General features: G+C 31.4%; 2 protein-coding genes across 3 annotated transcripts; both read right to left on the bottom strand.

The window, feature by feature from the left end:
* Positions 1–8,358: 8,358 nt before the first annotated feature.
* Positions 8,359–11,535, bottom strand: LOC114416001 (protein UNIFOLIATA-like). The gene is made up of 3 exons (XM_028380880.1): positions 10,810–11,535; positions 9,923–10,311; positions 8,359–8,954 (listed from the first exon to the last, which is right to left on the bottom strand). Exons 1-3 carry the CDS (start codon positions 11,351–11,353, stop codon positions 8,592–8,594), a joined length of 1,296 nt encoding a protein of 431 aa, XP_028236681.1. The 5' UTR covers positions 11,354–11,535; the 3' UTR covers positions 8,359–8,591.
* Positions 11,536–23,313: 11,778 nt separating this feature from the next.
* LOC114416000 (phosphatidylinositol transfer protein 3-like) lies at positions 23,314–26,353 on the bottom strand. 2 transcript variants are annotated; one of them, XM_028380877.1, is made up of 6 exons: positions 25,989–26,351; positions 25,010–25,268; positions 24,855–24,891; positions 23,936–24,041; positions 23,712–23,822; positions 23,314–23,624 (listed from the first exon to the last, which is right to left on the bottom strand). In XM_028380877.1, the coding sequence occupies exons 1-6, from the start codon at positions 26,154–26,156 to the stop codon at positions 23,508–23,510; spliced, it is 798 nt and encodes a 265-aa protein (XP_028236678.1). In that variant the 5' UTR covers positions 26,157–26,351; the 3' UTR covers positions 23,314–23,507. The 2 variants fall into 2 exon arrangements, with proteins under 2 accessions (XP_028236678.1, XP_028236679.1); XM_028380878.1 differs by lacking the exon at positions 23,712–23,822 and having other exon boundaries at positions 25,989–26,353.
* Between the last annotated feature and the right edge of the window lie 1,177 nt (positions 26,354–27,530).

Genomic DNA, 27,530 nt, shown 5'->3' with positions numbered 1-27,530 from the left:
TACCTTTGTCTTAATTAAAAAGGAAAGAACACGCAATCTGAGCTCACACATTGAATGGTTCGTAGTCTGTATGTATAATATATATATATAATATACTTTCACTAAATAATATATTATTTAAACTTTTAAGAATATTTCAAATGTTTAAATACTAGTTTAAAATGATGAATTAATTAATTTTTTTTTATTAAGCTTCTATAGTAGTGGTGTTTCTCGAAAGATACAGAATCTTCCTCAAATATGTTGCCGGTGAATAAGGCTCTAGTTGAATAAATTTTCAACATATAAAAAGAATCTCTTATAAATTAAAATTAGTTTATATATAAATTAAAATTAAAATTTAAAAATTTAAAATGATTTTATTTTATAAAATTTAAAATGTATAAGTTAATTTTAACTTATGAAATAAGTTTAGTTCATTATATTTTTTTTTCCTATAATATATTTATATTCAAACACGTACGACCTAAGATAGAAAACTCATTAAGAGTATGTGTAAAAAAATAATAGAAGGGAACGAAAAAATTATTAGCTACATAGTATAAGACCGTGATATGATTCTAGTAAGCTCAACAAGAGACATATATAAAATCGAGTTATATTAATTTTTGTTTAAATTAAAAGGTTGAATGTATATGGTATAACAATTAGTTGAGATTATTTTTTTTATCCTTAAAAATAAAAAAAAAAGTACACATACGTGTGTCTAAAGCATCAATATATGAAACTCAGACTCTCTCGAACAGAAGGTTTGAACACTAACGTAAAATTCTAAACCTGGATGGCGAAAAAGGATGGCGCTAACGCGTCTAATGTCGTTTAAATAAACACTTCAATGCTGCCACAAAATAAAATAAAACACTTCAATATCTTTTTTTATCGATGAATATTGGATCGTGGGATGATCGATCTCATGTTAAATAATTAATAAAGATAGCATACATGTTAATAAAGTACATAGCATGCATGTGTCATGTTGGAGTATTTATTTTGTATAGTATTTTTCTTTCTCATACATAACAAGAAAAATAAATTTGAAGAAAAATACAGATTTAGATTTGCATGTTAGCAAGAAATTATTATTACAACGTCATGTTATAAAAGAAAAAGAAAGATTGATTTTATTTTATTTTTACAGAAAAAAAGATAGAAGTTAACCTAATGGAACATAAATAGTAACAGGTTCTATATATCTATTATTAATATTTAATAATATTAGAATTCTTAATCAAATTTTTTATTTTATTTTGTTTTCTCTCTAATCAAAATTAACATGAGAATTCTTAATTCAAAATTAGCTACTCATTTCTTATGTTTTTTTTTATCTTTACACTTTTGAAAGAAATTTTTGTTTCTATTCATGTTTTTATTTTAACGTTCAAAAAAGTATTAAACATATATCAATTACTCTTGTCTTTTCTTATATAACTAGTTTTTTTTTTTTTGCATTGTATATATAACTAGTACTTTAACACGTGCAATGCACATGATAAATGTATATTTTATATAATTAAAATATATAATAAATAAATATTATTAAATATATATGTATATAATTGAAGTTTGCAATAAATACATTATTTTGCACATATAAATTGTATTTTAAATTTATGGTAAACAATTTATGTTGTAATACAATGTTATTTTTAACTGTTGATAAAAAAAAATTAAATATATTATAATTTAATGTCAAAATAAAGATGAAAAAGATAGATTAAAAGAAATAAGATATTAATTAAGAAAAAAAATCTTAAAAACGTTGAACCCTCTTGTTGAAGAAACACTTCTAAAAAACGCTTTCACTCAAAGATAGTTATTATAATATACATATATATAATATTTCATACAATTATCATAATGGAAGAGAAATAATAGTAAAAGTCATATGATTAGAAAGTTAAAATTAATTGTAATGCTAACAAAAATATTAATTATATTATTTAATCTGCATTATCCAATTAAGTAGAAAAATCTATATGAAAGGAATATTGTTTTTTTAAAATGGAAAAAGGAATCTATATTTTTTTAAAAATGTAGAAACTGTTTATTATAATATTTCTTATAAATTACTAATAATTAATTGTGATGCGTAGGCGCGCGTGTGTGAACCTTTTTATTGGGTTGTTGCAGGGCGGCAAGGCAAAGTTGAACCGCTACCTCCTGAGGTTCCCTTGGCTCGTGTAACACAAACCAAACCACTCACGAAGCCGAAATTGTAATTGTTCACACACACATATAGTGCTGTCAATTTGTCATGCATAATATGCTTTATTGCCAAATTAATTTGCTCAAAATTGATTAAATTGGTTCGCAACTACACCCCAAAACAATCAAAAAGGTTACCACACATTGCACGCAACTTCAAAGGAACATTGACATCAAGAACCTATCTAGTTGAATTATGAGTATGGTCAAATTTAATTCGAGTAGGAGTCGTTGAATTCGGCAATGGATGACCAAAAAGTCCATCTCTCGAAGCTGCAAAGAAGACTTCGATGGTGATTATTTGATTGCTAAATACTATAATTGTCTGGGCCTCAACTCTGACTGTTGACTGTTGAACAAGTCCCCTAGAATTTCACTTTCACTCTTTACTACGTATCAGCAATAGAATTAAATAAATCTCTCGTATCGTTTCTTTATTCCATTCTCAAATCTCAATATTATGTATATTTACATTTAACAATACGTGTTCTATAAGTGAAATCTCGACATTATGCGAACCAAGATACTTAAATATCTATGAAGAAAAATAAATACATTTATTTACTTTGTTTTCTATGAAGCAGTTTAATTTATTTTTTTTGTTTCTTTCACTTTTTTTCCATTTAATTTTTTGTTTGTCTCTTGAACTAAACATATCCTGAAACATGCTCACCAATATTTTTCTTTTTCCTTTCAGCTCTTCTTCAGTTACAAGAGAAAGTCAACACGCTTTTATCTGTGTCATTGACTTTGGAACTGTTTAGGTCTTCAGCCCATCTCCACATCGTCTTCAATTCCTTTCGGGCATCATTCGTCGGACATTGTCTGTTGTTTTCTCAAATGTCAAACTTTACGGTATTTAATGTAATTTCCTCATGGTCATTTTCAACCTGCTTATCACTACTTACACTTGCCTCTTGTAACTTGTAAGCGAAGAAAAATAGAAAATTCAGTTTCTCCTTTTTTTTTTAAAAAAAAAAATTGCTAATTAAATTAACTTATTTTATTTTTTTAAATTAAAACAGCCATAAATATTTGCTTCAGTGAAGTGTTAACTAAATATTCAAGTTTATAACAGCTAAAAACCGCTAATTTTTTTTTCCTAAAACTAAATTCGATCTTCACCCTCGAGGGCCTCGACCCACCTCGTTCTTCCCCGACACAATAATAGAATCGACACTGTATATATTAACAAAAGGAAATCGAAGAATCAGATCCAAGTGACAAAAAAGAGAGAGGAAAGATGGAATTGAATTTGAAGCTAATACAATCTTGAATACGTTACTTAGAAGAAATTTAAAAGCAAAGCAAAATTAAAGCCTGGGATCATTGCACCCTATTAAAAAAAATCAAACTAACCTTATCAAAATTCACATCAATTAAAGTGAATTGGCGATCTGAATGACAAGAAGCAAACTGAAAAAAAAATTATATATGTTTATAATAAAAATGAAAGATACAATAATATAATTAGGTTAGAGTAGGACACTCCTCCCGGATACTTTTCCCACAATGAAACCTCAAACCTTGCATCTCGAAACTCATGATTGGAGAACGCTGATGCAAGAAATAAAACTATCTACATCTTCTATATATCCTACGAAAACAAACCCCTCTTAGTGCCAAGTGTTAATCTTATAGGAAATTTTTTCCCTCCAAAATATTTTTCTCTTCCTTTTTAGCTTTGTGTTTTCTTTTTATCTATACTTATATAAGACCATAAAAACTCTATCATTCTACTCCCTAATAATAATAATAATAATAATTATTATTATATTCATAACTTATCATATTATTATAATAGTATATATATTATTTATGCATATATGAAATATTTTATTTTATGTAATATTATATTATGATTTTTTATTTTTTAAAAATATGAATCTATAATTTATCAAATATATTTCTATTACTTCAACAACATCTTTAATTATGTATATATTTATAATTGTCAATAATACGTTGTTGCGTTTGGTGGAGTGGTTTAGATTAATAGGGTCTTTGTCACAACCATAGTCATAGCATTCAATAGAATAGAATGTGCTTAGGAATGCGTTATCAAACTACATTTGAGAAGCACCGTGATAGAAGTTTAGGCTGCTACGGTCTAATTAAGGTTTCATTTTCAAGGAAATATGTTAGGTTTAAGAATGTTGATTGTATAGTGTTGGATAAATGACCCTCTCTTAAATAAAATTATTAACACCGATAAAGGATGATGAGAATACAACAAAGATTACAGCGTAAGAAAATAAAAATAGTAATAAATACAAGAATTTAATGTGATTTGACACATTTTGTTTACGTTCACGGAATAGTTTCAAAAGTATTTCATTATCACAAAAAATGATTACAAAATTATAATTCACCCTAAATTGTGTATCACTCTAGAAATTCGAGTATCTCACTCAATGGTTACTAGAAATAATAACACTCTCACACAAAGTCATTTTTCTTTCAACAAAGTGACTTTGTTTCTCAATCTCTCTTTTCACACACTCTCTCTTCATGTGTATCTTCTCCACTAATTTTCTTCTCTATTTATAGTGAAGATTGTCACCAACTATAATAAATAAGTTTTCTTAGAAGTTGAAACAAAAATAATTTTTAATGCATCTATTCAAATAGATTTCATTCAGTAAAATACAATCATCTATTTTACATTTAAAAAACTTAAACTTTAGTGGTAAAAGTTCAATTCCAATTATACATTAAATGTATCTTATCTTTTGACTTAAAATTCTACGATTTATAATTATACTACTTTTCTATCAAAACCTGGAAAATATAGATAGTATATTTATAACAAGTTCCTTGAACCTTCAGTTGTAGATAGATTGGGCAAGCTCGCTAGAGAAAGGTGTGGAGTTTAAATAAAGATATATTAATTGGTGAGGAGTTCTCCCAAAGTTCTATTCTAAATGTCTTTAGAAAACTTATGTGACGGATGTTCAAAGTGCACCATATATCATGCTTTATGTATTATTTTTAGAATTTTTCTAACTTGTGGAATGTTATAGAGAAGCTTCTTTTTTTTCCTTTTTATGACCAAGAAACTATCTTTGTTCCTGACTTGATGAGGATCTTGTAAAGCAAAAAGTTGTCATGTAGAAATTTAATTATGCATTCCTTGTTTGACTCAAGTTCACAATTTGTTACAACACTGTTAGAAAATATATTTTTTACATTGGTTATTTATGATTTTTAACATCGGTTATTAACCAATGTTGAAAGTATTATTGTTAACATCGATTTTTTAAAACCAATGTTAACGTAAAATTGACAGTGTTGATTTTTTAAATAATCGATTTTATATAATAAGAATTACACCAAAAAAAGGTATCAATGTTCATAACAGTCTTGACAGTTAATATCGATTTTAGTAAAAGCGATGTTAACTGTCAATGTTAACATCGATTTTATATAAAACCGATATTAACTTCCAAATGTTAACATCAGTTTTACTCAAAAAATGATGTTAACTTAACGTTTTTCGAAGTTAACATCGATTTTTAACAAAAACTGAGGTTAACGTATAAGTTAACATCAGTTTTGTAGAAAATCGATATTAACGTTTTTGGATGTTAATATTGGTTTTTTAAAAAAAACCAATGTTGTTATTAGGATTTTTTTTTTATATACATTGTCTCTTTTCACAAAAAACCCAAAAATTAACCTTCAAATTTCAAATTAGACCACACAGCATAGTATATATCATTTGCATTCTACTTTGAAACAGTTTTCAGTATAAAGCTAGCTAGTAAAATATCAATTGTAAAAAATCAATTGATAACTATGAATAAATAATTTATTAATAACTATCAATAAAGAATATTCAATGTTAAAAGGAAAAAACAATTGTAAAAAATGTAAAGCAAGCTAGTAAACTAAAATTACAAAGTTCTCCAACATCCTAAGTTTGATTTTCTAACTTTGAGATAATATTGTGTCCACTAGATGCGAAGTGTCTTAAATCTTTCTGCTTCCAATGGTCTAACATCATTAAAATACTGCATGATCAAATAAAACATAAGTTAATAATGTAATACCAATGATAAGTTAATAACATACGACGTTAACATCGGTTTTTTTAAAAACCGATGTTAAGAAAGTCTAATTATTTATCATTAAGCCACCACGTTTTTGTTAACATCGGTTTTGTCAAAAATCAATGCAAATGTGGCGATATTAAATCTACATTTTGTAGTTGTGCAAGTAGATGTTTACAAGGAGTGATTCAAATGGAAATGTAAACTTGTGAACCTTTTATCTACGTGGGCAATGAGTGTCTTGAATGCTCATACACTTAAGCAAGTGTATGTACAGAAAATAGAAATAGTTGGTGTCTTGGTGTAAGATTCTTGGTAGCATAGCTTGACCTAATATCTTGTTGACCTTGAGTCAGATGTATAATGAAGATTACACCATTGGATCTTTCTTACAACACTTTATAGGACCCAGAAATTCATAGGTCTTAGTGACATTCAACAATTTCACTCATGATTTTCTGTTTTTGGATTAAATATTTTGAAATCTTTATCATGAGAGGTAGTTACACATATCCAAAAGTTGTGTTTCCTACATGTAAATTTGTAATGACACATTTAATTTCTTGTGTTGTAAAATTATTTACTCTCACAATGTTTAGGATGACAATGGTTATGCTATTGGGTGATAACAATTACAATACTATCACCAGCTAATATACTCTAGGCTAACCAAAAATTATTTTAATTATGGGAGAGACATTTGTAGAGTGCATGGGTAACAATCTTAGAACTTTGACATTTAATCATACTTAATTGAAAGAATCAAGTTTGTGTTACTAAGACAAAAATTGAAGTTAACTTCCATTCTAAAAGGACAAGTATGATTCAGAACTTTCAATTTAAAACAATGTCTTGTGTAGTGAATGTAACTTGTGAAAGGTGATTAAATTCACATTTTAATATGTATTAATTGCTTTGGTTTTTAAAATAATAACTTGTTGTTGAAGTCCATGCCATATTTATAGCTTGATGCAAACTTGATAAATCGATAATATTTTAGCAATTCAATATTGTTACTTCCAAGCATATCTTATATAAAGATTAAATGCTTAATTTGTTTACTTGAGAAGTCATAATCAGTTATGATTTTTAATTTGAGCTGGCCGGTCTCATGTTATTCGATTTTCACAACTGGATATTTGCTCAAAACATTACAACTATGTCAAGTTGTTTAGATAGAACATCAACTTCAAAATTTAGCTGAATTTCTTCTATGATCCATGTTGAATATGATGATCAAAGTCTCCGTATGAGAAGTGTAAATCTTTGTTTAAGATTTCCATAGATACCGAAATCATCTCAATCACATTACAAGAGTCTAAGTTATGATTTAAACAAAGAAGAAATGTAAAAATGCATTTAAAATTGAAAATTCAGTTTTTTTTTAATATTGCACATTTTTTCTACATTAAAAAGTCATTATTTTTCATTTAACAATTTCAAAACAAAAATCACGTGAGAATATATACTTGGGCTTTTTTAATTAATAGTCAAGTAAGTAGCTTGTATATGTAAGTAGCTTGTATATGTAAATAGTATAGAATAATGATACATAAATCATTTTTTTATTTTAAACACATAATCAATATTTTTTTCTTTTTTTGTCACATCATTTGTATTTTTTTTTCTCTTTTTAGGTGTTTTAGACAACTCATTCAATGTCTATCAAACATTTTCCATTAATATATTAGGATTAAAAACATGATTAAACACCACCAATGCTAGTTAACACTAGATAGAGAAGAAAAAAAGATTGAAAAATATAAGTATGATAAGTTATATGATGCTATACATAAAGGAGAGAAATAAAAAAAATAAAAAATGTTGATAAAATGTTAAAAATAATAGAATTTTCAAATATCATAACTTATTTAGCATTATGTTTGACAGATGGTTTGATGATGCGTGTGGTTTTTACTAAGCGATTATTATTAATTCTTTTATTTAATTTATTATTATTGTTTAATGAACTAATTGCCGTAAATTATAATTGAATAAATACATTATTTTCAAAAGGGTTTAAATTAGTGGTTGTAGTATCACTAATTAATCGGGAGAGACAATAATCCGGAGTGGTTAGTGCCACCAAAGAGAATATCCCTTGCTATATACATGTCCTTCCATTCCATTGCTACCAAAGAAGTACAAAAGCAAGTAATTTATGAAAGATACTTAATCTAATTAAAGTCCCTCCATTGCTATATATATGTCCTTCATTTCATAACGTGGCCCGGGAGCTAGCAAGGTTCTACACATCTATTACTAACTAGTAACTATCGCAATTACTAAACGATTACATGATCACTACATATGCATTGCATGATGCATGTGGATTTAGAAGGGAAGGTGAGCACTGCCAGCAGACACGGAGCTTGAAGCTGCGGCACTGTTTCTCTCAGCGTGACAAAGCTGACGAAGCTTCGTGGGAACATACCAAATGGAAAGACGAGGATGAGCATTGAATATGGCGTCAATGTCCCAACCTTGACGCGCGGCAATGGCCACAAGGGGCTTGTAACATGCTTGCCTCCACGCTCCAACGTTCTCCCCTCTCTCCTTGAACGCCCTTCGAAGCTCGTTTGAGACCTCCTCGTCCAGACAGTGTAAGGCATAGCAGTGCACGTAGTGTCGCATCTTTGGCTTGTTGATGTAGCTTGCCCCAGCCTTCTTCGCGTACCTAAACACCTGATTTGTCACCTGCACTCCCACATTCTAGTTTGGTATATATACATCTTGGTATGAAAAATTATCAATAACGACAAAACTTCAATGTTGTCGTCTAATCAGAATTAATTGATGTGTTATATTTTGAGATATTTACAAGTGATGTACATCACTAGAATTTAAAAGACATGATTATGGTTAGTATTCGGATAGTTATAAAGTCTTAAATCACTCAAGAATCGAATTCAAGAATTGTTTATTAACATCCTATCTTATTCTCTCCTCTCAAAGCCTGAGATGCCTTTTACAAGGGGGGGAAAATCGTGACAGTGAAACAATACCTTGAATCTGGAGAACCTAATAGACTTGATGCCGGAACAATAAGCCATTTCAAGTACTGCTATTAACCACACCATGTCGGTTATATTTGGCAGCCAGTGGAACATATTTTGCTTGACTAATTTTAACAAGAATAATACGGATGACACGTAAGTTATGTGACAGCAATAGTAATATAATAATAAGAACCGTACCCCACCCACACGCACATGAAATTAACAGAATCACAAAGCATAGATACGCGTCGAATGGGATTCTTATGAGGGCATGCGAGGAACCAGTGGGTGGAAGGGGGGAAATGGGGCACATGCATGACTTTGACTTGCGGGTGGATGTGCTAGGTTTAGGAGCTAAGAGTTGTAACTGGATAATTCACTTCACTCGTACGGACAGAAAAATGGACCCCTCACGAGAGTTCCTGACTTGTCACGTGTTCCGTGGAACGTGACAATTTTTATCACGGTGGCAGCAAGACACACAATATTATTCAAACGGTTCATGAAGGGAACTACACAACAACACAAGTGAGTGACAGAGTCAGAGTGATCAGAAAGAAGAAAGGCACGACTGAGAAAAGGAGACAAATTAACAAAAACAATAAGGAAGAGGGTTAGGTTATGGTATATGAAAAGAACTCAAAGAAGAATAATGAATGAATATACCTTGGTGGGGCATTTTTCACCGCGGTCCTTGGCAATGGCCTGAACCTGCATCAAGAACTCACGGCATTGCTCGTAGAGATGAAACAGATAGTCCAAACCGTTCTTCTTTCCACGTGCAACTTCCCCAGGCTCTGTCACGATGAAAGGATGCTCCCTTTGCCTCTCACAACCCCCACCAGTGTTAATGTTTCCTTCGTCATTCTGTTCTCCTTCATCATCCTCAAGCTCCTCGTTGTCTTCGTGATGAAGATTATTCGTCTTCATCCTCGTCCTCCGTCTCCTCTGCTGCTTCCTCCTCTCCTCCGCCGCCACCACCACCTCCCACGTGCTCCCTCCCCCGCTCCCCACCGCCTCCTTCTCTCGTTGCATCACCGGCTCCTCCGACAAGCCTACAATATACATTATATCATATATTATATTCACACATTTATTCTCGACGACCGAGAGTCAAAGACTAATTCTTCATACACATAGATCTATATGTTTAAGAGACTGTTGTTTCCGAACAGATATTCTTGCACATACACACAACACAAAGTTCATCTCATCTCATTCATGCCATACAGTACTCACAGAATAACAAGCAAATTGTAGCTCAGCCTATTAGCCAGTAGTACTATTATTATCTGCTGACTTTATTTATGATATAGCATAGTAGAACAGTAGTTTAATATAACAGTAGAATAAATTAGCTACTCAAACTTTAGGTTTCAAATGTAATTTTAATTAGCCAAACGATTATAAAAATAACTATTGTGCAATCCAGAGGTAAATACTATAGAAATTTTCATCAATAGACCATCGAACAAATCACATAATACAATTATCACAGGAGTGTGTTATCTGTAGGTTAATTAGGTTTAAAATAGGTTTATGGTCTATGGTACCTTCTTGAGAGAGGGCGTCGAGGGCGTTGGTGGTGGTGTCGGCGGAGAGGAGGTTGTTGTTGTTATTGCGGCGCTTGATGTCGTCATCTTCAACGCGGCGTCGTTCGGCTCTGACGGCGGCTTTGATGCCGTAGCGTTCGCCGACGAGGAGGTCCCAGCGGAAAATCTGGGAGAGGCTGTTCATCATGTCGTCGAGCTCCTCGTCCTTCATGTCCACCAGCGTGCTGACCGTGAACCCGAGCTCGGCGATCTTCGCCGCCGTGTAGTAGCGGATGCCGTAAGCCTGAAAGAGCTCCTCCAGTCCTCCGAGCTCGCGCGGCGCCGCCGCCCTCGAGGGATGGAACGACGGGGTCACTGGCGGCGGAGCGACCGCGTATTCGAGGAGGGGAGGTCGCGGGGGCGGCGGGGGGGGCGCGGGCGGGAGGACGGTGCGTGGGTCCCACTTGAATAGGCTGGCGGTGAATGCGTCTGGATCCATGAGGGTTGGAAAGTGAGGAGTGCAAGGTGCGTGTGTGTGGTACTGTTTGGGTGGAGATAAAGGCATAAAGGTGGCGAGAGAGAGAGAGAGGGGGTTAATTTCCTGTGCAGAGAGAGGGGTTAATTTCCGGAAATGCCCTTTTTTGTTTCATTCTGATTTGATTCCGGGATGGGTGTTTTTCCCGAGACTGGTTGGGGGTTGGGGTTCCTTACTTCCTTTTGCGTCTCAGTGAGATCTTTCTTGAAACTCTTCCGCGTTAGTTCCCATTTCGTTACTTTGAAACTGGTATGCCCCCAAACAAACTAGAGAAATTACCACTATTTTACACTCCTTTTACATATATATGGTGTTAGTTAATTTTTACAGACACACATAATCAATTAGTATTGAGGTAAACCAGTTGTAATTGTGTTTGAGTCAATAATATCATTATCAACAATACAATTTTATATTTGAACATTTAACACATTTACATGTTAACAGTAAAAAAAACACATCTAAATGTTAAAGATTTTAACTTAAGATTATTAATTAAATTAAGATAAATCTTACACCAGTTAATTTATATATTTAGTTGTTAACTTAATAATGTTTTTGATTTAGAATCATGTTATAGTATTTCATGTATTGAGAAGATGAGGTTTGACCTTTGATTTGACTGTTGTTTTTTGGTTTGGTCAATTGTTTGCTCATATATGTGATGGTGTATACTTAATTAGGGTGGTCCTCACAGTCTTACAGTTTTACTTAAACAACCGTGAGAATGGCCATTTTGGGTTGGCTTAGCTAAGTGATTATGATGGCCTGATTTGAATGTTGGGAAAGGCAAACTGGCAAAGGCGTGCATGAAAATTCGGACAACCAACCCTCTTCTTACGTGCTAATTGCCTAGGTTAACTTTTGTCCTAATTGTCGTTCACGTTGTGTTTTTGAGGTGGCGGGTGTTACGATTATGAACCAAATAGTAGAAGTTTAGAGCTACTACGTGAAATGTCTCCGATGGATTTGTCTTGGGAAGGCGTTTACTTTGTTCATGTCCCAACCAATCCCACAGGAATTTATTGATCCTAGCGACTCTTATTCTCTCGCGTTGTCTCGTCTGTAATCAAATTTTATCTGCTAGACATTCCCGTGAAATAGTTCTCTCAAGACTTTCCAACGCAACATATCTTCTTTTCATGTCACTTTCATTCTAAAGACAACCCCAAAAGATATCTTTTAACTCATCTCCTACTAATCCATCAAAAAATCATTTCACTTTTACTTTCCTGTATTCATTTTATAAGTGTGCCAAATTGTAGAAAAGAAAAAGAAAATCTTAACTCTGGATAAGATTACTATTTAGAACATTTTTTCGTTAATTGAAATACTACAATAATTATTAGGGTAACTTTTTTAACTGTGATAATTTTGAAAAGCTAATTTTACAGAAATATTTGGCCAATGACTTTAAATTAATTTTCCCCATATTTACTTTTTATTCAAAGATATCTTTTTATCTAAATTAGTGTCTTTCCAAATCTATATTTCATGAGTTAACTTTCCGGTTGAAGTGAGATGTTTGATGTTTACACAGGTTTAACAAGATTAGGACATATTCTTTAAGCTTCAAGGAATTAGTAGAGTAAAGAAATATAGGATTTGACATTCTGTAAGTTTAAATTCCTGTATATCCAGCAAGATGAATGAAAGTCTCGTATAAATTGCAACTTATAAGGCACCATTCTTACATTGATTTTTTTCTATAAAAAAATATTATTCATTTGTGATTGCAACAACTGCACCCGCAGAATTTTTAGCTGGAAAATATTTCATGAAACAAAACTATGTACACGATTTTTGCATTGGGTTGATGCAGCTGCAGGAGCAGAAAGTTCATTTATCAACTGCAGGTGATCCTTGTACTCCAGGGAGATAGAGGTTGATTGAAAAATAGTTTCATTGTACACCATTACTTGTTCATTATTTTTATCGGATTAGTCTAATATCACTTTCATTTTAAGTAATAAAATGAAAAATAATTTATACTCAGATTATTTTTTTTTACACTCAGAAAATATATCCTTTAATGCAGTAAAAAAATAAAGATATATCCTTTAATTGATAATTACAAATCAATCTATTTTGAAGTGTAGAAATTTAATGCTTAAGAAGGGAGGCATATATACCGTAAAAAAGAAGAGGGGAAGGGGGGATATATATCACTTTCTATCTTATTTCTATCTATTTTTTCCATCACTTATCTGTCACTTTTTTCTCTATATTTTCCCTTTTTTTCATCCCAATTTACCCCAAAACAGGGTGGAGAAATATTGAAATATCAACACTAAACAAAAATTGTGTAAAGATGTATTTGTCTCAAGCAGTTATGTAGCTTATACGGCGAAACTAAGAATTACTCAAACTAAGATATATTAGTAGTTCACATGTAATAGGCGTAGCGTAGGACGGTAGCTGAAAAATATCGAAGTCCGTAAGGCCCAGTAGGGTGAATGACTCATAGTATCTCCAACACTATTCTTAGATTCTTAGAAGGAGACCTTAGTTTCAATATTTGATTTTCTTAAGATCCATTATTGCATATTGTTGATGAGAACTAAGATGGTGGTCGCAAAGGGGAGGGAGGAGAGTGTGAGGGATTACGTTGGAGGGAGGAGAGGGTGGGGGTTTGGTTCACAGAGGAAGCAGATGGTGGTGGTGGGGTTCACGAAAGGGAGGGAGGAAAGGTTGTGTGGCGTGGCGGAGGGCGGGGGAGCATGAGAGAAAACAGAAAGGGGAAGGAGGAGTAGTGTGGGGGGCACAGCTTAGAAGGAAAATGGGGAGGAGGATAGGGTTTAGGGATCCAATTTTTTTAAAAAAATTGATCCTTGCACATCAATTTTCTTTTAAAAATGGTTGTTGCACATCTTCTTCTTCTTTTAAAATGACTGTTTCATACCTTTTTTTTATATATATATACAGAAGACCGTTTCCTACCTAGTAGCTATAAAAAAAATTAATTGTTGCATTTAATTTTGTTTTAAAAATATTATAAAATTAAACTTCTCATCTCTTATAAATTAAGTCATTGGTCCCAATTTTTTTCACACCAATTTTCATTCTCATTCTCTTTGTTACTTACATAATGGCCCCAAATCAGTTTAATTGGTAAACTTATATGAATTTGTTGCAAAATTATCAACAAACTCTTTCGAACGAAAATTCGCAACATCCTCCTTTGTTGTTTCCTATGTTGTTATTACCACCTCCCTCAATCAACAAAAATTCTCAAATTCTACCTCATTTCATTCCTTACTTGTCACTATCACCATCGCCGTCACTAGTAACTTATAATCAATCTCCTTCTATTAAAATTTTTAAAGTTCTCAAACATTTCCTTCAATACCACAAAACACCTTCACCACGTTCCATAAGTCTTCCAATAGTTCTAGTCATGCACAAACTCCTTCAAATGAAAAAGTTGATATACAATTTTCTACCCAAATTGGGTTAGAAAATATTACAATAGAGGAAGGAGGACGGAGTTCTACAGAGAAGAAAATGGCCTACGAGTATTCTTTTCAACTAAAGAGGATAAACTTCTCATTAGTTCGTGATTTAATGCTTCACTCAATTCAATTGTCAATGATGGTAAAAAATTAGATGCATTTTGGAAAAGGGTTGTAGATAATACAACACATTTTCTAGCAATCTAAGTGAAAGATCCAACACTCAACTGAAATCCCAATGACCAAAAATTCACAATGTCATTCAAAAGTTCAATGGTTGTTACAAGCAAACTATTGCTTTGAATAAGAGCAGTTACACAAAGAATGATGTGATGATTAATGCATATGTTATTTGGAAGGAAGATCTCAAAAAGGAGTGTGAACCAAATATTTGGAGAAAAATATCTGAGAAGGTCTAACACCAACAACATCAATCGCCTACTAAAATTTGGAGAGACACGTGGATTTTCATATATGTTGGGTTCTATTAATTGTATGCATTGAGAATGGAAAAATTGTTCAATTGCATGGCATGACCAATATTGTGAAGGTGATCATCGAAAACCCACAGTAATACTTGAAGTCATCACGTCATAAGACTTGTGGATTTGACATGCATATTTTAGAGTTGCAGGTTCAAACAATGACATTAATTTGTTAAACCAATCACCTGTATATATTTAATGACATTTTGCAAGGCCAAACTCCTCCGGTGCAATTTACAATTAATGGAACCCATATAATATGGGGTACTATCTTGCATTTATCCTGATTGAACCACATTTGTGAAGACCATTTCGATGCCACAAGGAGAGAAAGATAAGTTATTTGTAAAATGTCAAGAAGGGGCAAGAAAGGATATGAAAAAAAACATTTGGTGTGCTCAAATCTTGATTTCAACAATATGTGGTCCATTATGTAATTGGCAAACGGGTACCATGAAAAATATAATGTTGGCATGCATTATATTACACAATATGATTGTTGAAGATGAATGAAATACATACAATGGTAGCGTTGATGTTGATTACAATCATATTTCCAAAAAGATTCCAAACATTAGCGTTTCTCGTGGTACTCATCTCGGCTTTGTTGCATACCTACAAACAAAATGTTATATGCATACAAGAGGAGTTCATCAACAAGTTCAAACAAAGTGAAACATGTTTAGGAAGGTTTCAGTAACAATAATGATGAAATCTAATTTTGTTACTCAATGTTGATGCTTGTATTTTTTTTCGATCAATGATATATATTATCATAAGTTTGAATTATATTGATGAATAAATATTTTAATTATTAATAAATTTTATTTTTTGGATTAATTTTTTTATAATTAAAAATGATTCAATTAAAAATAAAATTTACTAATAGAATAAAAAGAAAAAAAAATCTTAAAAATAATATGACAATACGGAATCCAAAAAAAATAACTAGGATACCATTTTAGATCTATTATTAGATATTACAAGTTATTACCAACCAACAACTTTATTATGGATGGATAATAGAAAAAACATTGTATTCAACTCTTATTGAATATCAAATATGACAAAACATCTTGCTTGAATAAGCATTCAAAAACAGTTGAGAGATGTAACTTTATGAAAAAAAATATTTAATTAATTTAAGCTAAATTATTTATATGCCTTTGATTAAACATTAATATATATATATATATATATATATATATATATATATATATATATATATATAAAAATTTTACGCTGTTTATTTTAGTGAAAATGCAAAAAGAAAAAAATGTGGAAATTAACATTGAGGCCACCAAGAAATATTGCGTCCCTCGGGCATCGGCGGAACAAGGTCAACAGACTATACAAAGCAAGAGAAAAGGTTTCATTTCTCTATTTTACCCTTTGCCCATGTTTCCCTATTTTATCCTTTGGCAATGTAATGTAATCAGATACAAATACTAAACAGCAAGAAGCCAGCATATTTAATACATGAATAAATAGTATTTTTTACACTTAATTTCAAAACCAAACTATTTTCTCTAGTAAATTTATTAATTTTTATAATAATTATTTTAAAAATTATAAGAATATTAAAGATAATTTTGATTCGTTAATGATATAAAAAATTACATTAATAATGCATGTTTATTACATTTTTTATGTTATTTTTATTTTTAAATAATAAAATAAATAAATCTTCTTTTTTGACTAAAAAATAAATAAATTTTCTCAAGATTAAAATTAATGGCATCTTTTCACACCAAAAAAATATCGTAAAAGAAATATTAAAATATTTATAAATATAAAATTATGTTTATAAAAAATTATTCATTATTTTATAAATTAAGAAATTTCTTTTATTTTTTATTTCTACCAATCTAAATTCTAAACAATACATATTTTTATTTAGTTTCTTTTCTTACTCCTTTCTCTCTTTATTTTTTTTCCTCATCCTAATCGTATTAATTTATTATGTGCATGTTTGGTTTAAAAATAAGAATTTTGATCAATTGATAAAATTACTTTGATGGAGTCTAGGGTGGACCAAATCTTAAGTGGTCCATCATCTATCATTTTTTAAGAGTTCTTAAATTAATCTAAGGTGCATATTCTTATTATACACTTTTCATACCATAACTTTATTCTCTTTAGTCTCTCTATCCATAAAAAAAAAAAAAAAAGTATCCCTCCCTCTCCAATGACTCCTCCACTGCCATCAACCCTTAGTCACCAACCACCATCGTCACAAATGTTGTCATTGTAACACCTTGACAAATCATATCAGAAAAAGAGATTCAAAAGTTATGTAAGTATGAGACTGTACAATTGATGGCGACTTAAAGAAAATTAATTGATATTACTTATATCAACAAGATGCATCTACTTTTTGGATAGTTCATTGCTTAAGAACTTCACAATTAAATATACTTGTCTTGGAGCAATTATAGGATGAGTGGCCTTTTATGAAATTTTCAAAAAAGCGCGAGTAAGGACAAAATACGCTGAAAAGTCTCATGTTAGTTTGTGGGGATAGTCATTGATCCTGAAAGCACTCAAATCATATTGTCAATATCTTGAAAAGAGCTACATACGAAGGATTCTGACTGGTGGAGGATTCTGACCAATAAGGAAGTTGTATGAAATTTCACCGTGTGAAGTATCGTAATGTGTGAGTCGCCAAGAAGTCGATAATCAGGAATGTTACAACTATCATCCACCAATCCTCTTCCACTCTCCTCTCTCCCTTCTTCCCTAAATCCCATTTCCTCCTCCAGAATTTGAGTTTTGAAATCTTGAAGCCTTTGTTACATGGTCGGAGCACCCACTAGAGACACTGCTCACTGGCATGCACGTCCACTTCCCTAAAGGGCGAATGCGGCAGTTGCGCGTCAACAAGATCGCACCAGTGCATGGCGATCTGTGAGATCTGCAACCAAAGTCGACAATACCATGCATGTCACCTATAAGGTTCTTGTTGCCACACTTTAACCTGCCCGCGACTATGAATCCACTTTGTCTACCCCCTCGCCTGTAGTATTTCAATTTTTAAGAAGTGTACGATTTAGATTTGAACATTTGGAGCATTTTTGGTTCAATCAATGTTTGTTTGTCGTGCATTGATTCATATATGAGTTTTTGTTATGTTGAACATCATTTCTTTCATAAACCGATTTTGTGATTTGAAGTTTTGTTGTGTTGAGCTTGTGTTTTAGATTTGAGTTTTTAATGTATTGCATGTTAATACAAATTTGGGTTTCTTGTTATGTTCAAATTTCTTATTTGTTGAAATGGGAAAAGGATTGGGAGAGGAAAGGATAGAGGGGAGTGAAGGAGGTTTGGTGGGTGATAATAACATTTGTGACGGTGACGAGTGGTGATAGGAAGGGAATGACGGTGGTAGACAATAATTGGTAATGGGTAACAATGAAAGAGTTGTCAGAAAGAATAAAAAACTAAAGAAAATAGAATTATGATATGAAGGATGTATGAAAAGAATGTGAGTTTTAAATTAATTTAAAGATTTTTAAAAATAATACATGGTGAACCAATAAAAATATTGGTCCACCTTAGACACCATCAATTATTTTACCTCAAACATAATTTTATAACTACAAATCAAATATGCTCTTATAATTGTTGAATCATGAAACATCCGGTGACTAGATCATGGTTCAGGAAAATATTAAACAGCAACATTAATAATTGTTCGATTATGAAAAATCTTGGGAATGGATCATGAAATCTACGGATAGTTACGTGTTGAATACCAGTGAATATAAAAAAATGCACTTATTTTGTGCAAAAAGGATAAAATATATCTTGCTCAAATTTAGAGATTTTTCCTAAACACAACCTCCTCCTCCTCCTCTTAGATTTTTCCTTACCAAATAAAAAGATATGGCTGAATTGAGTTCCCTTAAAAAGTACGTGGAGTGACCAAGGCAATGAAGTGAACTGAATGGAGAAAAGTGGGTTTGCTTAGCAAAGCATTCATTTCATGAGTGATTCGGTTACTGTTACAGAATCACACAGAAAATCTCACTGAGGTATTTAGCTTTTTACAAAGCAGGAAGACTCACTCGTTAAGGAAACAGACAACAAAGGACGTCAATGCACAGTAAAATCATTAATGGGAAACAATGATAGTTATAGAGAAGGATTTAAGTAATTAAATATGCAACACTACTATTCCTTGGCAACGTGAAACAGTGATTCAGGCAAAGTACAGAAACCGTCAGGTTGTAACAGTTGGCCTAAAGCTCTGTAAAGCCAAAAAAGCCTGATTCATTTCTGTACTTTCAAAGACCAATATTTCCCACTCCAACTCCAACCCATACCTTACCAACAGACCTACCATACATATTATTATTAATTAATAGAGGTTGGCTGAGGTCTTCATAGTGTCACTCATCTCATCTCACCAGTCACCACTGTCTTACAGGCTCTTTATTCAAATGCCAGTGACTGCAGAATCCGGAAGTTCGAAAAATATGTATTAGTTATTTAATATGTTTGAATTATTTTGTATTTTAATCAGTTATTAATTATTATTCTTTAAATCACATGTTTTTTTTATTAAAGATAGTGTTATTTAAATTAGAAAGAATTATTGTGGAAAGAAATTAATATTTAACTCAGTTAGAATTTAAATTTGAGATATCTAATTAAGTTAAAATAACTCTACTTATATATTTGGATGACGTTGATAAAATTAATTTTTGAAAGAAATTAATTTTATAAAATTGATTTTGAAGTAAGATGATTTATATTTGGATGTGTTATTATAATTAGGAGTAAAATTTAATATAAAATTTTGAATTTAACTTATAAATTACTCAAAATTGTTTTAACCAAAAATTAATTTTAAATTCTTATTTAATCACGAAATGAAATATGTTAAAATACATTCAAAATCAATGATAGACGCAAAATCAATTTTCAACGCCAAAGTAAATACATATTACGTCAGTTGATCTTCATATTTGCTAGTTATTAAGTTAATTTTCAAAGATAATATTCATTACTAATTTTGAATAATATAGACTATATTAGCAAATTGATTCGATGGTCGTTGTGCAATGTATCAAGGAGACATTGTTGGGGTGTGCCTCTGGCCTGCGGCTTGTCCAAGCCATTTGCAGAATGATTTTGGTGATGGGATCTGTCACTATCATGCATGTCTACAGGGAAGCAAACCAGTACCCGAATGCTCTTGCAAATTTAGCTTGTGATATGGACTCTGATGTTATGAGTTTTGAGCATGCTCCAGCTATGTTGAAGCGTTTGCTTAGCTTTCATGTTAGGGGAATCCCTTAACCCTAGTTTAATTTTTTTGGAATGTTGCTGTTTTGGAATTTTTCTTCTTTTTTATATTTTTCATTTTTCTTTAAAGTCAATCTTATTTGAAATGTATAAGATTATTATGGATAAAAAAAGATTCTTTTGAATGCACATTATTTGAACTCAAAATATCTTATTAAGTTAAACAACTTTACATCGTTAAATCACACACTTGATAAATTTTAAGTTAATTTTTAAAGATAATATTTTAGTAAATTACTAATTTTGAATAATATACACTATAAGTGAATTAGTAAATAGTTTGTAATTCATTAGGATATGTTTTTCATCTTTTATACTTTTTTTTAAGTATTAACTCGTGGTTTATTGTTTATTTTATTAAATTTTTTTATGTAATTTCACATTTATCTTTCTATTAATTTTTATTTATGCATTTAACAGATACGAAGACAGGGTAATGTGTGTATGTATGTATAGAATTTAAGGAGTCATTCGAATTAATCAAAATTGGATCTCATGTTTGACATGTTACGGATTTAAACCTCTTTTCATTCTTTTATGATGAGGTAAATATAAATATTTTTGAGTTGTTATCAAATCATTAACAAATGTCTAGACCTTGAGGTAAGAAGACACATTGTTCATCAATTTCTATGGATACAAAAGATTGTCTCTAATGTTTAAATTGAGTTATGATTCTGCCATGGCAGCTAGAGCAAATCCTATATCATCTTATTTGCCACTACTTATTAAAATGGTGGCTTTTACCAAGTTTATTTTTCCATTTAAGAAATTTGGACACTTTTCAGATTGAAGTGTACCGAATCTACTGATTGGACTCGATGCTTTCAGCTTAATATTTGAAGGCCTAATCAAATCAAATACTCCCCATGACACCTTGTGTACACTACCTAATCTACTTCAATTAGGGTTTAAGTTGTTGCAAATCCAATACATCTGAATTAGTTACTGCCTATTCATTTGCGATGAAAGTCTGGGCTGAAAGTTAAAGATGTGATGAAATTAACTAAGTTATTTCCTTCCGCCATTCGTTTGCACGAAAAGTATCATTGAAAATTGTAAAAGATGATGAGACCTATTTATTTTACTTTCCCCTAAAAACTGAGGTAAAAGAGAGGTGAAAGTAGAGGTGAATAAGCGAATATGCATGTCCCGCATAGATCTACCTGTATAAGCTTGCATCGGTAATAAATTGGATCAGTTCATCCCACACACTTATACAGACTTAATATATTTCATCCTCACTCAATGGATCCCGCAAGTTAAATAGGCTGATTTGCGGGTCTAATTTAAAAAAAATATAATTTCAAAATAAATATATTTTCTCTTAAAAAAAATAATTAATTACATTCAATTATATATATATATATATATATATATTTTAAAAATCTTAATAAATATGTAACAAATACTTAATTATAAAAATTTTAACACAATCAAATAAACCTTCAACATAAATGTAATGAAATTTTAGATTGGATTTTTAGGATTGATTGAGTTTGAGTTGGACTTGATTGGTGATTGCGAGTTTGCAGGTAACTCAGAGTCCAAATCCGCACAGTTGACAAATTATGCGGGATGGACCCAAAATCCTGCATAATTGTGGATTTCAAAAAAAAAAAAATTGGTTTGTGACTCGCATGCACCATGGGTCAGTCCATAGACCTGGACTCATTTATCCCCCCTAAATGAAAGTATATACTTTTTCCTTGTCTACTAAACTGCCCTCGTGATCGTCCCAACTTCAATTATGAGGAAATTAACATAACACATTCTATTATGAGGAGCATAAATTCAATTATGAGGAAAGGACCCTGAGTATATTTGATTATGCTTTTGCCATATTTGATGACATATCTCGTGTCATATTCAAGGTCATATTGGATTATGATTTTACCGAAATTGATTATGCATCTTCCTTTTTTTTTTTATATCAAAAAGCAATAACAAATTTGTGCTTAGGAAAATAGATTATATATATAACAAAATAAAATGTTATTTAATAAAATAACTAATATCATAAAAAAACCCATTTTAGAATTACTTATAACCGTACAAGTTAAAAAAATATTAAAACAAAAAAATACAAGCCCACGTCAGTAACAGTAGAATTGTACCAATGATTTATTTAAATTTTTATTTTATTACTCACTACATCATTTTCTTTCCTCTCATTTCGCATATTTTTCATTTCTACCAAATAATCACATTTTCACTCTCTTTCGTCTCCCTTTCTTTCCTTTTCATTCATTTTCTTTCCTTACACTTTATTTCTTTTTCTTGCATCACAAACAAACACAGCCTTAGTGAATATAAAATTGAGAATTGTTTTATGTCTAAAGAGGTGGAAAGTCGAAATACAGAAGTAGAAAATTGAGATATGACTGAAAAAGTGAAAATACAGCAAGTTTAGATTTGCATTCATTGTTGTTTAACAAACGGGGGGAATTTTGCACTCATTTCACACTATAGGAGTGACCCAGAATTATGGGATAGAACTTGTAATCTACTATTTAATAATAATGTAGATATTCTTCATTATGGACTATAGACTGTGGTTTGTGGTTAATTTAGAAATGTACTGGATATAGGCATAGATGGGGCAAAGTAGATTCCGAATCTTTATATATGATTAGACAAAAAGAATAAGTGTTAGATTTCAGTTGGAAGAGGTTAAAAGTATTTTTAAGCAGCAAGTTGTTTCTTTTTTATTTTGTGTTTTGGGATTTGAGAATGTGCATTGGAATTCTCAAAAATATTTTGCATAATAGCCTGCTATAAGCATTAAGCAATGCATAATCAAGTTTATATGCATGAATCTGCTAAGATAACCTGACCAACTACAGAACTCCAATCTGCATTTAACTCTTGATACAGAAGTTGAAATTATTTGGAAAAATTTAAATTGGAAAAAAAGGCTTTAAATGAATTTAATCAGCTATTCTGGATAGGAACTAATGGCATTTGGCCTCCGTATATATCTGGGAGTTGACTCTCCTCTATCTCTTCTAGCAATGTTGATTTCAGCTTTTTGTTCTCCACGAATACTATCTGCATTATGAAAGTGCAACACATTCAAAATATGCTCCTACAACATCTTATACAAATGTAATATGCATTATAAATTTGAAGTGTCACCTTTTTCTTGGTATTATCATCAATGAAAGGGTAAATCATTTTCCAAATTTTCATAAACATATAAGGTGCATGTACAATAACCATCTTCCCCAATCTTTCAGGGTAGCAATCCTGCAATCAGAAACATGAGGTCTGCATGTTTCATGTTTCCAATTAAACACACAAAAAACTTATGCACAAGATCTATGGAGAGAGATGGTTAATGTATGGAGGGAGACCTATACCTGCAAAATGGATAGAGCATTAAGGTATCCACGAAGGTCACTGTTTGCGTATGCCCATCCTTTAATGTCTGCAATGGCAAGAAACTTTTCTTGTCCTGGTGGCATCCTGACATATTAAATGGGTATATTAACAACTTCTAACTAAATTCACAGTTCTAAGTCTAGGTTACGTATTATATTTCAACTTTTGAACCAAAACATCAATTTCACATCTATGGTTGAAATTGCAGCTGCACATATATCCCAGACTCATTTGGATGGAAGTGATTTATTTTTGGTTAAAATATAATTTTGGTTCCTTGCATGAATGTTTTGTTTCAGTTTGGTTCTCTGGGTTTATAATTTTGGTTCCTTGTTTGATCTCTAAAGTGTCTTTAGATTAAGTTGGCCCTTCTATCAGTTTACAACACTAATTTAGTCAAGTGACATGTAGCAAACTGTAAGATACCACGCCAACAAAAATTAACATTGTTAGTACAACAAATTATCGAAAGGATCATTTTAGTCTAATAGAAATCCCTTAAGGAGGCAAAGTGAAACTTTTTAAATTAATGAGATCAAACTAAAACAAAAAAAAATTCAAATAAATGACCAATCTTCTATTAAAGCCTTTATTTTTACTTTGGGGAAAAGGAGTTTTAGACATTGAAACGCAGAAACAGTCAGACCTTTAGTCCTTAAAAGTGACATCACTGGTAATTGGTAAATTTAGGTCTTCACAAAAACGAAAATTTAGTTACTAACTCAGTTAAGTTCATCCGAGAATTTGATAATAAATTAATAATTAAGTCAATATAATCTCTAATGTTACGGATCAAATTCAACTATAATTGACAGAGTTAATAATTCAATTTATTAATCCATAATGTCAATGACTAAAATTGACCGAAATTATAATTAACAAGGAAAAGGGATTTACCTTGAACAAAGCTTCTCAAGAACAAAGACTACGTACCCTGCATACAGAAAAAAAGTAATTGTCATTATTCTGTACCAAACCAACTATAATGAGAGGACAAGAAATGAAAGGTTGTAGGAATTGAATTGTAAAGGGATCTCAAGGGAGGAACATACGTTTGAAACCATCGGCACCATTTTTGCTTTGAAAATGTTTTGCAGCAAAGGCAACAACTATAGGTCGACCTTTCTTGTCGAGGCCTTGCGTAAACACCTTGTCCTGTGCAATATCTTCGGCAATCTCTGACGGTGATATGTAACCATTTGGAACAAATGAACGCTTCCATTTCAAGTACTTAAGGAACATTGCCGAAGCCTTCTCCACATCTAAACTACGAGCCCGCAAGAATCTTCTAATCATCAAATCATCTACTTCCTGCTCACCCACCAAGGCACAATCAAATTAAAATTCCCAACTAATCGGTGATGTGGTGAAACCAACCAATTGGGCATCATTAATTTTGCATTATAATAATCACAAGTCACAACAGTGTCAGTTTTTGAAAAAAAAAAAAAAAATTCAACTTTTGCTGTTGGGTGTTCCATTGTGCTTATCCCAAGAGAAGAAATATCATGGTCACAATAGTTTTATCCATATACCAATATTATGATTGGTCTGAGTCTAATTCGGCTCAAATCTCTTAAACAAAGTCACGATTTGTGAGGCAGATTAACTGGTAAAAATTAATCATTGAGGAATACTAATAACATGGTAAAAAAAAAACAGTTTTATCCATATGATTCACAAGCTATAAAACACTAACATTGACACGGACACCGGACACGACATGAACACGTGGACACCTGTCATGTCCAAAATATAGAACGTAGTACGGGTGTTGTGTTGGTGTCGGACATTGACATGGACACGTGTCGGACATCGGATACGACAAGAAACTGAGGTGTCCGTGCTTCATAGTTCACAAGATATATGTCGGAGACTATGTTGATCAACCGTTGACACCAAAATGCAACAAAACTTTTAAAAAGAGAAAAGGGGAAGAAAGTGATGACAGTTAATTTAGTTGTAAAAAAAAAAAAAAAACCTTGACAACTTTAGCTCTTTTGGGTAGGATACAATGATGTATGTGGGTACCTTGGAAGAGGGATCTCGGCTTTCAACAAAGGCTCTCATGAGACGAATTTTAGTGACCTCGGCGTCAGTGCTTTCTTTGAATGTGTTGTCATCTTCTTCTTTCGCCGTGTCTTGTTTGGATTTGGAATCCAATTCTGATCTCAAGGGCTCAGGGCTCACACCTTCCATTCTCTTGAATCTCTGCCTCAACAGCACCGGTTTTCTTTTCTCTCTTCCTCACTCACCTACACGAATTTCTGGCTTCTGACTAATAGCAACGTCGAGCAAAAGATATTTTATCTTTCGGCTATTAAATGCTGATACCCTTCTTGAGACTTTGGTGGTTCAACTACCCAGTTGGGTTTGAGCCTTTACGTTGAGCTTCAATTAATTAACTTTTGGAATTATTGTAAGTACTGGTGCGACCGACATGGTTCCATTCTTAGAGAGACACCAATAAATTTTATTTATTTTATATAAATATTAAAATGCAGATTTTATATAATTTTAAATTATATAGTAATTTTATTATAAAAAATAAAATAAGTTTCAATAAATTTCTTTTAGGAAAACAATATCAGTAATTAGCAAACTAATGGTGACTTTTCACTTATTAACAAAAATCTATCCACAATTTTAGAGAAAAATTGATAATTTAAGTATAATATTAAACATAAAAAAAGATGCTATAATTTTTTTTCCATTTCTATTAATGTTTACATAATTACGTAAAATTTCCTTTCTTTCACTCTAATCTCTCCTCCCCTCTTCTAGTTGTCCCCACTATGTTAAACTACATGAATACATCTATGTAGAACAAATTGGTTTAATGGTTAGGGAAAGAAAGGAAAAAAAATAAAATAAGAAAGGTCGTAAATTATTTCAATTGACATTTCTAACAAAAACTAACAAAATAATATTTGTCGATAAAAAAATTATCAAAAGATGTGTCTTCAATGTTTTTTTATTGTTAATATTTATGTCTCATTCTCTTTAATCTCTCTATCACTTTTTGTTTCATTGTTGTCACAACAAAAGTTTTCTTATTTCATGACATGGACTAATGGTGGAGAATAATGATTTAGTATTTTTACGGTGAACCACCATGTTGTGAATCGTGATTCATGAATCTTAATATTTTTTTATTAGTTGAAATCTCAAAATCAGATTGTGCCACAATTATTGATTCATCCTTCCATTATGCAATGCCCTCCTTGAATTTCGTATACATTCAATTGTTTTTTTATTCCATCTAGTGTGTGTTTAGTTGTTTACACATTTGGGAAAAGAGGAATGAGATTGTAGATATAATGTTGTAACATAACAATGCAAGTGGATTTAAGTTATTTATAGATTAAATTATAATTTTCATTCCTTATGTGAAGTAGCTTGCATTGACCGTTAAAAGCCGAATGTTGGGCACTCAATGACGTGGCACTGTTATTAATTCATTAAACCGTAATTAGCAAGATAATCAAGTAGAAAAACTATCAAAATAAACAATCTTCATCAAAACTAAAGACATCTAAGCCAAATCTGAATTTACAACAACTAATTTAAAAC

Source organism: Glycine soja, chromosome 6 (genome assembly GCF_004193775.1).
Source record: "Glycine soja cultivar W05 chromosome 6, ASM419377v2, whole genome shotgun sequence".
Lineage (NCBI taxonomy): Eukaryota > Viridiplantae > Streptophyta > Magnoliopsida > Fabales > Fabaceae > Glycine > Glycine soja.
Note: the sequence above shows the minus strand (reverse complement) of the source record. Positions and strands in the feature narration are given on the sequence as shown.